Source organism: Theobroma cacao, chromosome 7, assembly GCF_053813885.1.
Source record: "Theobroma cacao isolate CCN51 chromosome 7, ASM5381388v1, whole genome shotgun sequence".
NCBI lineage: Eukaryota > Viridiplantae > Streptophyta > Magnoliopsida > Malvales > Malvaceae > Theobroma > Theobroma cacao.
The window spans coordinates 6,323,008-6,340,823 of NC_142645.1; the positions used below are offsets into that span (position 1 = coordinate 6,323,008).

The window sequence follows — 17,816 nt, forward strand, 5'->3', positions numbered from 1 at the left end:
TTTTGAAATGATAAGATGGAAATTAAATTTGAAATCGAAAACGCTTATATATTATTCTATTTAAGATAGTTGAATTGTTTAAATTTGAAAATAAAAAAATGATAAAATTATGTATAAATAATATATATAACCGTCAAAAATAAAAATTTGGCATAAACGAATATATTTCGAATTTTTTTAATAATCCTCCACATCTTAATCATGCCTAGAAGCCTAAATAGAAAATAAAAATGAAAGCAATCAACGTGTAGGTCCAAATTGTCCACCATCCACCGAGATAGGGACCCACAAAGCTACGTTAATGTTGGCTGAAAGAGGAGCCAATTGTTCACACTAAGCAATGGAATACGAATACAATATCCTCTTTATTCATCACAAAGAATTTTACTGCTACAACTTAAGAGATTGAGTGAGAGCAGAGAACTCTTAAACCAGTGTATGTTATCAAAACATACAGCATATAGATCTTTTTTTCAGGGTTTACATGGCTTGGTCTGCTGTGTCTTCTGCTGTCACAACAATTGGCCAGCTGCTAACTCAAGAAGCAATATACCTATGGGGCGTGAAGGAGCAAGTTGATCGTTTGCAAAAGGAGCTGAGATGGATGCAAAGCTTCTTAATAGATGCAGATGCAAGACAAGGTGAGAGTGAAAGGGTACGTCTTTGGGTTGCTGAAATCAGAGATCTTGCTTATGATGCTGAGGATGTTGTCGAGACTTTTGCTCTGAAGATTGGGTCCAAAAGGAAAGGAGGTTTTACGAATGTCGTCAAAAGATCTGCTTGCATCTTGAAGGAGGGATGGATGCTCCACAAAACCAGGTCAAAGATAGAGGAAATCATGGCAAGCATTTCTGAGTTGACTCGACAACTGCATACATATGGCATAAAAGAGTCAAGGAATGGAGAAGAGTCAACTTCTTCTTACGAAAGGCGTGAGTTAAGGCGGTCTTATCCTCATATTATTGAAGATAATATTGTTGGATTGGATGATGAAACTAAGATATTGGTCTCGGTTCTTGTTGATGAGGAAAGTCATAGCCGAGTAGCGTCTATATGTGGAATGGGTGGCCTAGGGAAGACCACTCTGGCTAAAAAGGTTTACCATCATAGCCAGATCAGAAGTCATTTTCATCACTTGGCTTGGGTATATGTCTCTCAGCAATGCCAAAGACGAAATGTATGGGAAGGAATTCTATCTAGCTTTAAAATTTTGGATAAGGAGGATAGGAAAAAGCAGGATCAAGAGTTGGCAGAGAAAATATTCAATTACTTGAAAGATAAAAAATGTTTGGTGATACTTGATGATATATGGAGCGTTGATGGTTGGGATAGTTTAAAAGCTGCGGTGCCAATGAGAGAGACAAGTAGCAAGATATTACTCACTTCCCGCAACAAAGAAGTAGCTTCGCATGCAGATACAAGAGGTTACTTGCACGAATTGCAATGCTTAGATGGTGAAGATAGTTGGGAATTGTTTCAAAATATTGCATTTCCTGAAAGAAATTCTCCAGGTAATTCACTTAGATGCCAACTACCGAATTTTAATTTCCTTTTCACTATATATATTGCCATGGTATAGCAGCAACTTTTGAATATGCTAATTTCTCCTATTAAAAATGAACTTCAATACATAGCAAGGGTAGAGCACAACTCTTTTGGTGTTTGGACTTAATTTGACACTGCAAAAACCCATATCACCTTTTTTTTTATGTTTTGTTTTAAGATCTAGAATTCAATTACATATTCATGCAAAAATTTAGATACTATGATTGATCTTCTTCATTTAGTTTTTATAATTTATACTAAATTAATATTTTTAATAAAAAGATTATTGTCGGAACAAAAGTAAAAAAAGATTTGTTTTGTTTTGTTTTGTTTAAAACGCTATGATTGATCCTTTTCAAAAAAAAAAATGCTATGATCAATCTTCTTCTTTTAATTTTTATAATTTATACTAAATTAAATATTTTTTTTATAAAAAGATTATTATTGGAGCAAAAAAAAATTGTTTTATGGAGAATGAATCAAGTAACTTGACTTAGAAAATACCATAGAGTTCATATATAACAATGTCATGGCATGAATCTGCAGAACTTACCAAGAAAATTATTATAGTACAGTTTTTTTATGCACTAACTGTAATAGTTAAGGTAGATTAAAAGGACTGATGAAGGAAGAATATAAACTTAAAATCTGTACATAAAATCCCACCCATGCCTACTATTTCCATTAGGCTCAAGTGTGTATTGAATTAACTTCTTTCTATTGGTGAAACCATGGATAGCAAGTCAATTAAAAGTATTTAGAAATGAAAGTGTTTTTACCTATTGAAATTAATGTAGGATGGTGATTCCACCATCTAATTATGTTTAAAATCACCGATCGCCCTTTTTTTAATTTACAGACTATAAAGTTGATTCAAGAAAGGAAGAGTTAGGGAAAGCTATGGTTAAACAGTGTGCAGGGTTGCCATTGGCCATCACAGTGTTGGGAGGAATTTTGACTACAAAAAATTCATTAGATGAATGGCAAATGGTGTCTGAAAATGTCAAGTCATACATAAAGAGTGGTAAAGGCCAAGAAACTGAGCATGTGTTAGCCTTAAGTTATGATGATCTGCCATCTTATTTAAGACCGTGTTTTCTTTATTTGAGTCATTGTCCAGAAGATTACGAGATACCAGTAGATAGATTGATTCAATTATGGGTTGCAGAAGGTATTGTTTCATCAAAGCAAGATGAAGGGAACGGGGGAGAATTTATGGAAGATGTGGCAGAACGTTACTTAATTGAACTTGCAGAAAGGTGCATGATTCAAGTAGGAAAAAGAGACTCATCCTTAAAGATCAAAACCTGTCGGATGCATGATCTCATGAGAGATCTCTGTTTGTCAAAGGCGAAACAAGAAAATTTTCTCTACATCATTGACCATTCAAATTTATGTCAGAGTACGAAAAATTTTTCTCTATCCATTACTGGTGCAATTCGTAGAATTGTTGCACATGAAGGTACTTTTGTCCAACGCATTAAAAGTTCCCATCTTAGATCAATTTTGTTCTTTGCTGACCAGTTTGAAGGATATTCCATGAGTGAAGCATTTCTAAACCCAAAGGTGCAAAAATACTCTGAAGAACATGACAATATATTGGCGTGGGTTTTGTTGGTTTTCATATTATGTAAAGTGCATGGATCTTGGACATACATGTTCAACAATTTTAAATTGCTTAGAGTCCTATACTTGGAAGGACGAGACAATATTGGAGGATGTAAGTTTCCTAGTGCTATAGGTAATCTCATCCATTTGAGATTCTTGAGTTTAAGAGAATTTGATTTCATTTGGCCAAAGTTTCCATCATCTTTAGGCAACTTAAGGTGTTTGCAAACCTTGGATTTAAGAGTTAATGAGGAGGGTTTCTCCATTCATGTACCTAACGTGGTATGGAAGTTGGAACAATTAAGACATCTGTATCTCCCGGAGAAATGTAACCATAAGACCAAGTTGAAGTTGGATACATTGAAAAGGCTTCAAACGCTGGTGAACTTCAATACACGGAATTGTTTTCTAGAAGATCTTTCTAACATGCTAAATCTTAGAAAGTTGGAGATATTTTTTGAAGATTTTAAGGAGGATTTGGATAAGAAACTCCCCATCATCAAAAGCAAGCGTATTCGGTCCTTATCTATTCGAAGAGGTGAAAGAATTGATACACCAACTCTGGTGTTCCTTCTTTCAAGCTGTTTTACTATTTGTGAATTGAGTTTATCGGCGGAGATAGGGACGTTACCAGAGTACCACCATTTCTCTTCAAATATCGCTTACATACTCTTGAGTGGGTGCAAGCTTGAGGAAGATCCTCTGCCAACACTAGAGAAGCTTCCCAACTTGAGGATTCTCAAATTGGATGAAGAAGCTTTCACAGGAAAGAAAATGGTTTGCTCTGCAGAATGTTTTCCTAAACTTGATTCTCTAAGCCTTCTTTGGCTTAGGAATTTGGAGGAGTTGAAGGTGGATGAAGGAGCTATGCCTACTCTACGCCATTTGGAGATTGAATACTGTAGTGAACTGAAGATGCTTCCAGATGGATTGAGGTTCATTACAACCCTCCGGCAACTGAAGATTGAATGGATGCCAAAGGCATTCAAAGATAAACTGGTGGAAGGAGGAGAAGATTTCTACAAAGTCCAACATGTTCCTTCTATCATTGTTGAAAACTGTCACGAGGTCACACCAATAATTCTCAGATTGAAACTCTGAAACTGTGAAATTGTCATATTTCAGGAGAAAAATGGGATTGTGGTCAGTTGGATTCGGATGCATCAACAAGGTAAGGCAAGATGGAAACTATTTCCATCTAGCTTTCTCAAACATGAGTGACAGTTGCAGTCTTTAAATTTTGTTTTTATTTGATAATCTTTTGATTTAAAAATTGAGTGTTGGAAGCTAAATTTGAATCTTGATGAGGGCTAGCTAGTTTATGTAATACATAATTAAGAGGCAATAGAGATCAAAGTGAATCAAGTCTTTATTTTATCCTAAATATTGATGCCTTAGGCCTTGAGCATAAATATTTCTTTTTCCCCTGCATTTGGTTCTTATTCATTTGCATTATTTTCCTTGCAGAGCTGGCTTTTATCTGAATTCTAACATGCTATATTAATAATCAAATCAAGTTCCAGTAGGATCTTTCACCTAATTTGAACCCCTTCCCATGACATGTTTAACTTTTCTTTTTCAGGATAAGAAGCCATTGGCACTTCTTCTTCTGCCCTTCATGAGGGGACCAAATATAGTTGTTCCAACACTATAGAATAATTGTCTGATGTGAAATTGTCTTTTACTATCTTCTATTGCTGTTGACATGATTGGTTTGCTATTATTTTCAGTTTTTTATTTTCAAAGTTGTAATACTTTCAGTTTTTATTGTAAATTTGGGTTTGCTACATTTATATTCTATTGCTGTATTTTCAGTTTTTATTTTCAATGCTTGAAATTAAATAATATTTAGAGTTGCGTTTAATTTGCTGTCATAGTTACAATGGTTAGAGTGCAATATTTGGATTAAAACAAAATGTATATGGTATGATTTATGGAAATATAGTTTGCTTCAAATCATACACAAGAAAAGCATATGATTCTTTCTATTAATTAATTTGCAATTATTTTCTTGTTCTGGTAATGGAGACATAGGGCCAAAAGTTATGCATTAACAATTGATCCTTTGGTGCAGGGAGAGCAACACTTTTTTACTACTAATGAAGCCTATATAGTTTATGCTTGCCTTGGTTGCCTGAGCAATTAAAGGATTTTCCTTGTGTATAGAAAACGATCAGTCCATTATATACTATGGAATAACTGTCTGATTTGGTGTGACATATTGTAAAGTTGGAGATGTGAAATTCTCTTGTACTATTTTCTATTGTGTGGTGTTGTTGACATGATTGATGATTTGTTTGCTATTGTTTTTTGTTTTTATTTTTAAAGTTGTAATATTCAAAATAATCATAAAATTGTTAGGCTATTTTCTGTTATAATAAATAAAGAGAAAAAACAAAAACCAAGGTTTTCAATATGGCTTTTGGGCAGGAATCATTGAGAAAAAAGAATGTACTTTTATAGAACTATGTTAATTTTTCACACTTTAAAAATAGCCTTTTTCCAAAAAACAAACAGACAAAATTCCAAAATTATTGTTTCATTAAGTGATTAATTTTGATAAATGGGAATGTCTCACTATGAAGTAGATTATGAAATTCTTGGAAAATTGAATGCCACACCTTTTAATTTTGAATTTGATAGATCATGAAACATAATTTGAAATATAAAATCATATTTATAAAACTACCAGACCATGAACTGGGACTTCCACTCATTTTCCAAGTCTTTCTTTTTCAATAAAATAAGAATGTTAGTGATGGTTTCTTACGAAAGGCGTGAGTTAAAGTGGTCTTAACCTCATGTTACTGAATATAATATTGTTGGATTGGATGGTAATATTAAGAGAATGGTCTCACTTCTTGTTGATGAGGAAAGTCATGGCCGGGTAGTGTCAGTATGTGGAACGGATGGTCTGGGGAAGACCACTCTGACTAAAAAGATTTACCATGATAGACAGATTGGAAATCATTTTAAACACTCGGCTTGGGTATATGTCTCTCAGCAATGCCAAAGAAGAAATGTATGGGAAGGAATTCTATCTAGCTTTACCATTATGTGTAAAGAGGATAGGAAAAAGAGGGATGAAGAGTTAGCAGAGAAGTTGTTTAATTTCTTCGAGGATAAAAAATGTTTGGTGATACTTGATGATATTTGGAGCATTGGTGCTTGGGACAATCTGAAGTTGCGCTTCCAACGAGGGAGACAAGTAGCAAGATGTTGCTCACTTCTCACAACGAAGAAGTAGCTTCACTTGCAGATACAAGAGATTATTTGCACGAATTGCGATGCTTAAAAGATGAAGATAGGTTTCCGAGAGAGGTTTTCCATAACATAATTCCTTACCATGACATAATTAAATTTCCTTGTCAGGCAAAGAAGCCATTGGCATTTCTTCCTCTGCTCTTCATGAGGGGACCAAATATAGTTGTTTCAACACTATGCAATAAATGTCTCAAATTGGGACTTAGAGCTTTCAATGGAAAGAAAATGGTTTGCTCTGCAGAATGTTTTCCTAAACTTGATTCTCTAACCCTCCTGGGACTTTTCTATTTGGAGGAGTGGAAGGTGGATGAAGGAGCTATGCCTACTCTACGCCATTTGGAGATTGAAAACTGCAGAAAACTGAAGATGCTTCCAGATGGATTGAGGTTCATTACAACCCTCCGGTATTTGAAGATTGAAAGGATGCCAATGGCATTCCAAGATAAACTGGTGGAAGGAGGAGAAGATTTCTACAAAGTCCAGCATGTTCCTTCTATCATATTGCCGACTGTCTATCTAAGTTATGATCCTTGACAGGTAATTTTATAAACTCTGTTTTAGAAATTGTTTGTCTCCTGTAATTAAACTGTTTTGCATACATAATTGTTGCTAGTTGAAAGTAATAATAATCATGCCTATGCAATATGTAAATATGCTCAAATTGAATGTAAATTACTAGCAAAGACTTCGTGCAAGTGTATACGGTCGTGACAAGTAATAAGTGATGAATGGGATGTCGAACCTCAAGGAGTTGGTCTAATGATTGCTGCTAATTACCAAAATTGACACAAGCTAACCTTATCCAAGAAATAAATTTTTGGACTATGACTAAATAGAAAAAGTAAACTAATTAACAAAAATCTACTCTAAGTAATGCAATTAATAAATGGAAATGGTATCAATGGTCTAATAACCTAGGATCATGGTGTCCTCTAGTACTTCATTTGGAATTGGTCTTGATTGGTTATTTAATCTCAATGACATTTGATATCAGTCTAGGATCTTAAGTTGTGTGTAATCCTCTGTCAAGGTATTACACACCTGCCTAATCTATTTGCCTCCTTATATGTCTATAGGATACAAATAATTTAAGCTCTTGAAGTTAAGGAATTCCTAATTAACTAAGTGTGGCAATTAGTTGTATTTCTACCCTAACTACACATCAAAACACTCACATTCATTCTTTTTTAGTGTTTGAACACACCTTACTCAAGCCTAAGTTTAATTTAGATTAACTTTTTCAAGTGTCATCCAAATACTCAAACTCAATTAATTGGTGATCAATCAATTAAATGAACAATAGATTTGCATAAACATTAAGATTTGCATTAAGAATAAACACCCAACCAACCAATTTCCTAACTAAATAATAGAGTTAACCATAATCCTAGATAAATGAGTTTAGCTCAACATTTCAAAGAAATAGAGTACACAATACAACAGTAAGAGCATAGTTTTAAAAAATGAGAGAGGGAGAGAGAAAGCTTCAAATTTAGAGAGAGAGAGAGAGCAAAATAATCTGTTGCAGCTTTTAAAATCTCCTCCCCTTGAATCTTCCTTCTTTTCCCGTTTTGTTGCAGCTCCTTTTGCCAAAAATGTCTCAGCCGAATCTCCTCTTTTTCTATGCCAAAGAATTCTATTTATAGTCTCCCTCATTCAACCTTGACCTACGATCTCGAGCCCAGAATATTCCTCTTCTCTAACATGTTCTCGCTGTAGCAAGATTGGATTCTCGCTGCAGTGAGCTAAAGCTGATCTGGCATGGTGTTGACAAGTTCCTCATTTTCACTGTAGCGATATTGGATTCTTGCTGCAGCGAAAATCCTTCTACTTCTTTGTGCTCTGTTCTCGCTGTAGCGAGAATGAGTTCTCGTTGCAGCGAAAATCCTTCTGCTTGGACAATTTGTTGCGGCAGCTTTGATCCTTCTGCCACCATGCTCTCCTCCTTTAAGCCACCAAGTGCAGAGTTGATGAGGTCTATTCTTCAACTTCACTTTCAGCCACCATTCCTTCAAAATCAAAGAAAATTTGAATGATCAAAGGTTGCATTGAGGGGAGTTTTGATAACACAAATAAAGATTAAATTGCCTTCATGACACTAAACATCCTTAAAATTAACTCATACTAAAAAAGTATGAAAATTTGGTAAGAACTATGCTGAAAATTAAAAGAATAAGTACAATTCATGCTCTACAAATTTGTATGATAACTCTATGTAATAGGTGGATGAAGGAACTATGCCTACTCTACGCCATTTGGAGATTGAAAACTGCAGAAAACTGAAGATGCTTCCAGATGGATTGAAGTTCATTACAACCCTCCGGTATTTCAATTCTATTGGTTTGCATACATCATCCTATTTCAATTCTCACATGTCAAATTATCCAACCAAGGAGTTCTCTTAGGATCATAGTTATCCACTAATGGAAAATGTAAATACTACTTTTCCATTTTAGATATAAAAAGAAAGAGTCATATTACAGCATTAGTTTCTGTTGCTTTTTTTTTTTTATTATTTCCTTGCTGTATAGACCTTACAAAAGTGCGTGAAATTGACACTTTGTCTTTTAGTTGCAAAGATTAAGTACATAGGTAAATGGCCTATGTCTAATGGGCCAATTCAAATATTAATTTAATGGGCCAGTGAGTAAGCCCTAATAGAAATATTGCAGATTGCCTTCTTTATTCATTCGTCCAATAGTGGCTTTTTTTCCAAAAAATAGTATATACGAGGCTTGCCTTGCTCGGCAGCGGCTGGGAAGGTCTATTGCCAACGCCTCTGATCATCTTGCCTCTGTTCCAACACATTAGAGCTATGCACAAAATAGTGAAACTGACATTCTCTTTTGCAGGAGAAAACGAGGTGTTGTGACCATCAATTCATTCGGATAATGCATCAACAAGGTAAGGCAAAATGGAACCCATTTCCAACTAGCCTTGTTTCAATTTTGCTTTGCATTTTGATAATCTTTTCTTTAAAATTGAGTCTCGGAAGCTAAATTCGCATCTTCATCATGGTTAGCTTTACAAGTTTGTGTACACTAATACAATGTAAGTAGTAGGCTGTAGAGATCAGAGTAAATAATGTGTTTTGTTATCTATAATACATAATCTTATTGATTTCATTTTCATTGTTTTTCTTACTGGGACTGGCTTTTTATCTGAATGAATTCTACCATGCTACATTAATAATCAAATCAGAGTTCCATTGTTGGGATCTTAAACAGAATTTCATCTGCTTCCATTCTTTTTTCACGTAGAGAAGCCACTGCCCTTTGTTTTGCTCTTCCGACTATGGAATTGTCTCTAATTGGGCGTCAAATACTGTAAAGGTTGGAGATGTAAAGTTTGTCTTGTTCACTTGAGATTGGTTTGTTGTTGTCTTGATAACTGAGACTTATCAGTGACTCATATACGTGAATAATGTTCAGAATTACCCTTCATATGTTTTTCTTTATTTTATTTTTCCTTGCTATGGCAAATAAAATATTGAGAGTTTTTTCTTTAAAAAAAAAGAAAAAAGATTGAGAGTTAAGACTTAACATAAGATCTCCAATTGAGCTTGTTTTAAATTTGAAATCTTTATATTATCTTGTAATTTTTTATGATATTTAACGAATTATTAATTATTATAGAGTTCACAGTTAAAACTGTAATATATTGATCAATTTTTAAAAATGAGTATTAAGTTATATACGAGCATTTGATCACCAATGAATTGTCAATATGATTATTAGATATCTCTTTTTTATTTTAAAACTGTTTTTATTCAATCTCAATATCATATCATTTCAAATCTCTCACCTAATAGGTTAAAGGCTCCCATGTTATTAAAAATCCGGTATGGGAAAGAGAATATGTATGGAAAAGCACCATCCAATATATTGATGGTTGCTCAAAGAGACCAAAAAAACCAGAGTCATTAAAAGCCTGAAGCAAAAGAAGGGTGGTACGAAGGCCACTAAACAAAAAACTAAGGCCAGATCCTAATCGATGTGCATTTGCCATTAGGTATGAACTGTAAATAAATAAAAAGACAAAACTCCATTACAAAGTTTGCATCATTGAACCAGACGAGAGACACCATCCGCATGCTGCTCACTTGTTGGCACCAACTTCAAAGATGAAGGCCAAAACAGCTCAAACCCCAAACTTTTTATATATCATAAATAAAAATTTATTATGACATAAATAAGAGATATTAAAAATAAATTAAGACACAAATGGCAAGCATTTAATGTGGGTTTGGTAGCGATCTGTTCTTCAAGGTATACCAATCCTACAAATGGCAACCAAAGAGATATAAAAGTAGTACTCTTTCCGTACTTTTTTTTCTTAATCTCCATAAAAATCGAAGAGAGATAAATATTTAAAAACGAAAAAAATACATATTTAATTAAAGTTTATCAGAATTCCAATACCCAAATTGGCCACTTAGCCAATTTCACTCAAGTCAATGTCAAATTAAACCAACAAATATGGTCTACAACACATGGTGTATCAGTTGGCAATGACATAGCAAAGCAATATAATCAGCTCTTCGCACTATTTATGTTCCTCCTCCTTCCCCTCCCCCCTCTCTCTCTCTCTCTCTCAAATTTTATTGTAAATATGAAATTTAATTAACTCTAAACTATACAACATAGAACATGATGTTCATAATCATAACAAGAGACTAGCTACATAAAGCAACTCTGCCACGTTAAAACAGAAACACAAGGGGAAACAACCAAAGCAAACCGGCATTAATTAGGAAGAGGGCGCCCAAAAAGTAAGAAGAGAACATCAAAGACGCAAGCAACCCTCTTGAGAGAGAGTAAAGGTAGACTTCCAAGCATCAGCGAAAAGAAACAGCAGCGTCAAGGCAAGAGAAACAGCACAAATCAACCGTTAGCTCAATCCTTCAAGGGGCAAGACTCGCTGCAGCAGCTTCCAAGCCTTCCACGAGACAGCATCAAGAAGAAAGCCCCAGAGGAGCGATCATGAGGAGCACACTTTGTAGTTTTAGTGAAGACCACCATACGAAGAGAACCTCTCAATGAGTGGATCAGACCACCACAGGACAGGACCATCAAGCAGCACAAAAAGAGCCATCAGCCAAGCCGCATGCAAGGGAAACACCAAGGCTCAGAGAGAAAAGTTAGTCCCACCGCAGTTCAATGAACCGAGATCAAGCAGACAAGGAATCACACTGCGCACACCTCGAAAACAGTGGAGATCCAAATCTTCACTGGAACATCCACACCTCGCCTCAAAACACAAACCAACAAAACGTTAAAAACCCAAAAACATAGTAAAGTTTGTCTTGTTGACATGAGATTGGTGTGTTGTTGTCCTGATAGTTGAGATCTATATGGATTTGTTTAATCTGCGGATAAAGGGAAGTTACCAGAGTACCGCCATTTCTCTTCAAATATCGCTTACATACTCTTGAGTGACTGCAAGCTTGAGGAAGATCCTATGCCAGCACTGGAGAAGCTTCCCAACTTAAGGATTCTTAAACTGGGTCATAAAGCTTTTACTGGAAAGAAAATGGTTTGCTCTGCAGAATGTTTTCCTAAACTTGATTCTCTACTCCTTCATTGGCTTAGGAATTTGGAGGAGTGGAAGGTGGACGAAGGAGCTATGCCTACACTACGGTATTTGGAGATTGAAGCCTGCCGTGAACTGAAGATGCTTCCAGACGGATTGAGGTTCATTACAACCATCCGACAATTGAAGATTGAAAGGATGACAAAAGCATTCAAAGATAAAGTGGTGGAAGGAGGAGAAGATTTCTACAAGGTCCAACATGTTCCTTCTGTCATATTTTTGAACTGTGAATGAAAATTATGCTCTTTGACAGGTACTTTCTTAAGCCCTGTTTTATAAGTTGCTTGTTCCGGATAATAAAAACTGTTTTGCATACGTAATCCTATTTCATTTCTCACATGTCAAAATATCCAATCAAGGAGTCCTATTAGGATCGTGCTTCTCCTAAAATGAAAAAAGTATTAATGTGCACCAATACTTTTTATTCATTGACAGGTAATTTGTAAGCTCTGTTCTAGAAATTGCTTGTTTTTGGTAATTAAAACTGTGACGAGGAGTTTGAATAGGAATTTTAGTTTAAAAAAAAGTATTAAAACTTTTTTTTTTTCCGCTAAGAAGACCTTCACAGATTTGTCATATTCAAGGCCGTTTCTTATTTGTTATGTTAATTAAGCCTCAGTATTTTATCAAGTGACTTGATACTTGGCAATGTCTCAAATTCTCTCAAGATTTTTAGGACACCAACGAAAGCCTAAATATATTCCTCTATGATTTTCATTCAACTGACAATTGATTGAGGACTCTGTTATTTTAATTTAGAAAGTTAGATAAGGCCTTGGGCACTTTCATGAGCACATACAAATTCTCAGTCTAATTGATTAATGGTTTATAAACCATCTCACTCAATTTGAAAGTCTGAAACTGTGAGACTGACATATTTCAGTAGAAAAATGGGATTGTGGTCAGTTGGATTCGGATGCATCAACAAGGTAAGGCAACATGGAAACTATTTCCATCAAGCTTTCTCAAACATGAGTGACAGCTGCGGCATTTACATTTTGCTTTTATTTGATAATCTTTTGATTTAAAAATTGAGTGTTGGAAGCTAAATTTGAGTCTTGTTCAGGGCTAGCTTTTCAAGTTTATATAATACAATATAATTAAGAGGCAATAGAGATCAAAGTAAATCAAGTCTTTATGTTATCCTAAATATTGATGCCTTAGGCCTTGAGCATAAATATATATTTCTTTTTCCCCTGCATTTGTTTCTTATTCATTTGCATTATTTTGCTTGCAGAGCTGGCTTTTATCTGAATTCTAACATGCTATATTAATAATCAAATCAAGTTCCATTAGGATGTTTCACATAATTTGAACCACTTACAATGACATATTTAACTTTTCTTTTTCAGGAAAAGAAGCCATTGGCATTTCTCTTTCTGCTCTACATGAGGGGACCAAAGATAGTTGTTCCAACACTATGGAATAATTTTCTGATGTGAAATTGTCTTGTACTATCTTGCATTGCTGTTGACATGATTGGTTTGCTATTATTTTCAGTTTTTTATTTTCAAAGTTGTAATATTTTCTGTTTTTATTGTAAGAGTCCTAAATTTTGAAGGAAGATTTTCAGAAGCGGGATTTAACTTACCCAGTGATATGGGTAATTTAATCCACTTGAGATTCTTGTGTTTAAAAGGTTTATGTTTCTATAACTTAAATTGCCAGCATCTCTAGGCAACTTAAGGTGGTTGCAAACCTTGGATCTAAGAGTTGATAGTTATGTAAAAGGAATCTGTGGTAGACCTATTTATGTTCCTAATGTAATATGGAGGATGAAACAATTAAGACATTTATATCTCCCGAAGCAGGCCATAAGACCAAGTTGAAGTTGTGTACTTCGAAAAATCTTTTAACACTTGTGAACTTCAACATGAGGAATTGTTATGTTGGATGTAACGACCCCCTCCTTGGTCGCTACCGGCGTCCGAGACTTCCAAAGAATTTTCGTTAAGTCCCGAACAAGCCTCATTTAAAACTTTCGTTAGATTCATTAAATAGATATAATTACGTGCGTAAGCGAATATATAAAAATTAAATTACTATCTACTTCATTCAAAATAATAACAATTCACGTTTATGAATTAAAATTTTTCAACATCTAGCAAATTTTGTTCCGACACAACCCTAAACAGCGAAGCGACTTGGAGCAGGGTTAGAAGATGCCTTTACCTACTTTGCGGTGAATCGTATGCACTGATGGTTACACGTTAGACTGATCTCTATCTGCAAAAAGGGAAAATAAGAGGGATGTGAGTATCATAGACTCAGTGATCATTATCGACCCCGTGAGCAGGCGAAGAAGGGAAACAAACATAAAGGTGGAATGTTGATAAACTCAAGAGTAAATATAGAAAATACATTTCATAAAACTGAGAGATTTTGTTTTTATACATTGCAATTCTTAAAAATAATAATTCCTAAGTAAACATGTATGAAAACAGTTGTATCTAGGATACTAGAAAATTTTTCAATCCCGACATCCAGTCAACATTAAATTCAATAACAAGTAAAAAATAAAAATTCTTAAATATAAAAGGGAGAATTAATTGATTACCAATGAATAAGTAAATTTCACTTGCCATTAAATAAATAAATAAAATTCAAGTATTAATGCCATGCATAGTAAAATAAAAATCTACAAGTGAGTATCGTCCTCGGGTAGGTTTACTATAGTCCTTAGGTTTACTCTCTCAAACATCATCACCTACTCGTGAGAACTGTCCAAGCCACCAGATGAATCGAGGCTTCAAGTCCCCCTTTTTATCTACTCGTGGGAACTACCCACGCCACCAAATATAAATCGGTGCTTTAAGTCTTCCTTTACCTACTCGTGAAAATTACCCATGTCACCAAATATAAATTGGAGTTTCAAGTCCCCCTTTACCTACTCGTGGGAACTACTTACGCCACCAAATATAAATCGGGGCTTCAGGTCTCCCTTTTACAATCAAATATCGATAATCGACAATTTTTACTTTGTGCACAAAGATCACACTTGACCAGGTGTGGTAATAAGTCCTACCCAAAGTATCTCAATCACGTTAAAATAAAATCATTGCAATTTAATGCATTAGCAAAACATTATAGTTTGTAAACAATATAATCACAAATCAATGTTGTGTATATTTTATCTCAAAACATGGTATATTTACCAAACCAGCATGCTAATTGAAATAAATAATTTATCATCAACTTCTATTAATCAAACAAAGGCTATTGGCCTAAACATCACACAAACTTGTAAGGTATGATTTTGAAGTGAAAGCCAGTCAAAGGTTTGTTTCCTCGTATTTAAAAAATATGTAGATATATATTTTTATATATTATAAAAAAACGAATTTAAAATTCTTATCACAAACATAAACAATTTAAGGCTTTTTACCAACTCATATTGTCTACAATTTTGTCAACTACTAAATGTAACATATATGTTATGTTATAGTGACATAATTTTAAAATTTAACACCCATTCACCTTAGAATAGCGGGACGTTACTTCATTTTTTTTTTACGCGTGTACTTAGCTATTTTCTCTTCTCTTTTTTTTTCTTCTTTCTCTCTTTTTTTTTTCTTTTCTTCTCCTCTGTCGCTGCTCCTTCTCTCCTTATTCTTCTTTTTCTTTTTCTTCTTTCTTCCCTCTCCTTCTTCTCCCCTGCTGCTGCTCCTTCTCTCCTTCTTCTTCTTTTTCTTTTTCTTCTTTCCTCCCTCTCATTTTTCTCCCCGAGACGTGGTTGCTCCCTCTTTCCTTTTCTTTCTTTTTTCTTTTCTCTCACTCGGGTTCCCCCTTTTTTTTTCTCTTTCTTTTTTCTTTTTTCTCTCTTTTCCCCTTTTTTGGCCGACCCCCCCTTTTTCTTCTCTCTTCTCTTTTGTCTTTTTCCTTCTCTGTTTCTGCCGGTTGACTTTTCTTCTTCTCTCTCCTTTCTTCCTTTCTCTTCTTGGTCGGGCCCCCCCTTTCTTCTGAATGAGAGGGACGTTACATTGGAGATCTTCACAACATGATGAATCTTAGAGACTTGCATACAGTTCTGTATTGAAGATTTTGAAGATTTGGGTGAGAATCCCCGTATACTCGGGAATAATAATGTTCTTCGGTCCTTGGGTATTTGGAGTGACGAAAGAACAAATCCAATACTTGTGACACACCTCCTTTCCGACTGTGCTAATATTTATGAGTTGAGGATAGTTGTAAAGATAGGGAAGTTACCAGAGTATCATCACTTATCTTCAAATATTCCTTATATATGCTTGGGTAAATGCAACCTTGTTGAAGATCCAATGCCAACACTAGGAAAGCTACCTAACTTAAGGATTCTCAAAGTCTTTAAGGATGCTTTCACTGGAAAGGAAATGGCTTGCTCTGCACAAAGTTTTGTGAAACTTGATTTTCTAGGCATTTATCAGCTTCACAATTTGGAGTGGAAGGTGGATGAAGGAGCCATGCCTGCTCTATGCCATTTGAAGATTTATAAATGCAAAAACCTGAATATGCTTCCGGATGGATTGAGGTTCATTACAACCCTCTGGAAATTGGAGATTGGATGGATGGATGCCAAAGGCATTCAAGGATAAACTGGTGGAAGGAGGAGATGATTTTTACAAAGTCCAACATATTCCTTCTATTGTAATATTGCTGTTGACATGATTGGTTTGCTATTATTTTCAGTTTTTTATTTTCAAAGTTGTAATATTTTCTGTTTTTATTGTAAGTTTGGGTTCGCTACGTTTATATTCTATAGCTGTATTTTCAGTTTTTATTTTCAATGCTTGAAATTAAATAATATTTCGAGTTACATTTAATCAGCAGTCATAGTTACAATGGTTAGAACATGAACTTTTTGACACGCAATATTTGGATTAAAACCAAATATATATGGAATGATTTATGGAAATATAATTGCTTCAAATCATAGACTAAGAAAAGCATATGATTTTTTCTATTAATTAATTTGCAATTATTTTCTTGTTCTGGTAATGGAGACATAGGGCCAAAAGTTATGCATTAATAATTCATCCTCTCTTTGGTGGAGGGAGAGTTACACTTTCCTACTACTAATGGAGCCTATGTAGTTTATGCTTACCTTGGTTGCCTGAGCAATTACAGGATTTTCATTGTGTATAGAAAACGATCAGTCCATTGTATACTATGGAATAATTGAGTCCCTATATTTTCTAAAATTTACAATATTAGTCCAATGTGTTAAAAGTTTTTTGTTATCTATGTTGATATGATGTTTGACTGTATTGACATGACATTTTCTTACTAATGTGATAATGAATCGAATGACATTACAATGATAAAGTGACATTTCACGAACGATGTAATAATAGTGTTGATATGATGTGATCAAGCTCTGACATGGAATTTATAAGTACTGACTCGAAGTTATCTAATGTAAGCTAATGGTTTTAAACATGATTAGAAAAAAACATATTTAAAATGCAAATAGATTTTTGAGATTTAGGGGAAAAATGTTGTGAGATAGAGAAGACTAGAATTTATGTTCTTTATAATTTAAAGCAGTGAAAGCAATATTGTGAAACAAATCAAAACTATCAAATTATCATTAACACATCATCATATTCAATGTCAATTAATAAAAAATGTCTTATCAACATAAATAATAGAAAAATTTTAATACTATTAACAATTGGACTAACATTGTTAATTTTAGAAAGTATAGAGACTTTTTTTTTTTAAATTATTGTACATGGATTAAATTCACTACTTTGATAAAGTATAAGGACTAATGTCATAATTTAACCCATAATTTTAAAGGTAAAATATCATAATACCTTTAAGTTTTA

General features: G+C 34.3%; 1 protein-coding gene and 1 pseudogene across 1 annotated transcript in view; both read left to right on the forward strand.

Moving 5' to 3' along the window:
- Positions 1-347: 347 nt before the first annotated feature.
- The window catches only part of LOC108662734 (putative disease resistance protein At1g50180), a 48,258-nt gene continuing 30,789 nt past the window's right edge, over positions 348-17,816 (forward strand). Inside the window, exons 1-5 of the mRNA XM_088808642.1 lie at positions 348-1,511; positions 2,405-4,251; positions 6,526-6,927; positions 8,640-8,757; positions 11,783-12,262. Coding sequence (XP_088664768.1) covers positions 485-1,511; positions 2,405-4,251; positions 6,526-6,927; positions 8,640-8,757; positions 11,783-12,243 — 3,855 coding nt within the window. The 5' untranslated portion in view covers positions 348-484 and the 3' untranslated portion in view covers positions 12,244-12,262. The remainder of the gene's footprint in view (positions 1,512-2,404; positions 4,252-6,525; positions 6,928-8,639; positions 8,758-11,782; positions 12,263-17,816) is intronic.
- On the forward strand, positions 12,900-16,653 carry LOC148761555 (disease resistance protein RPP8-like; annotated as a pseudogene).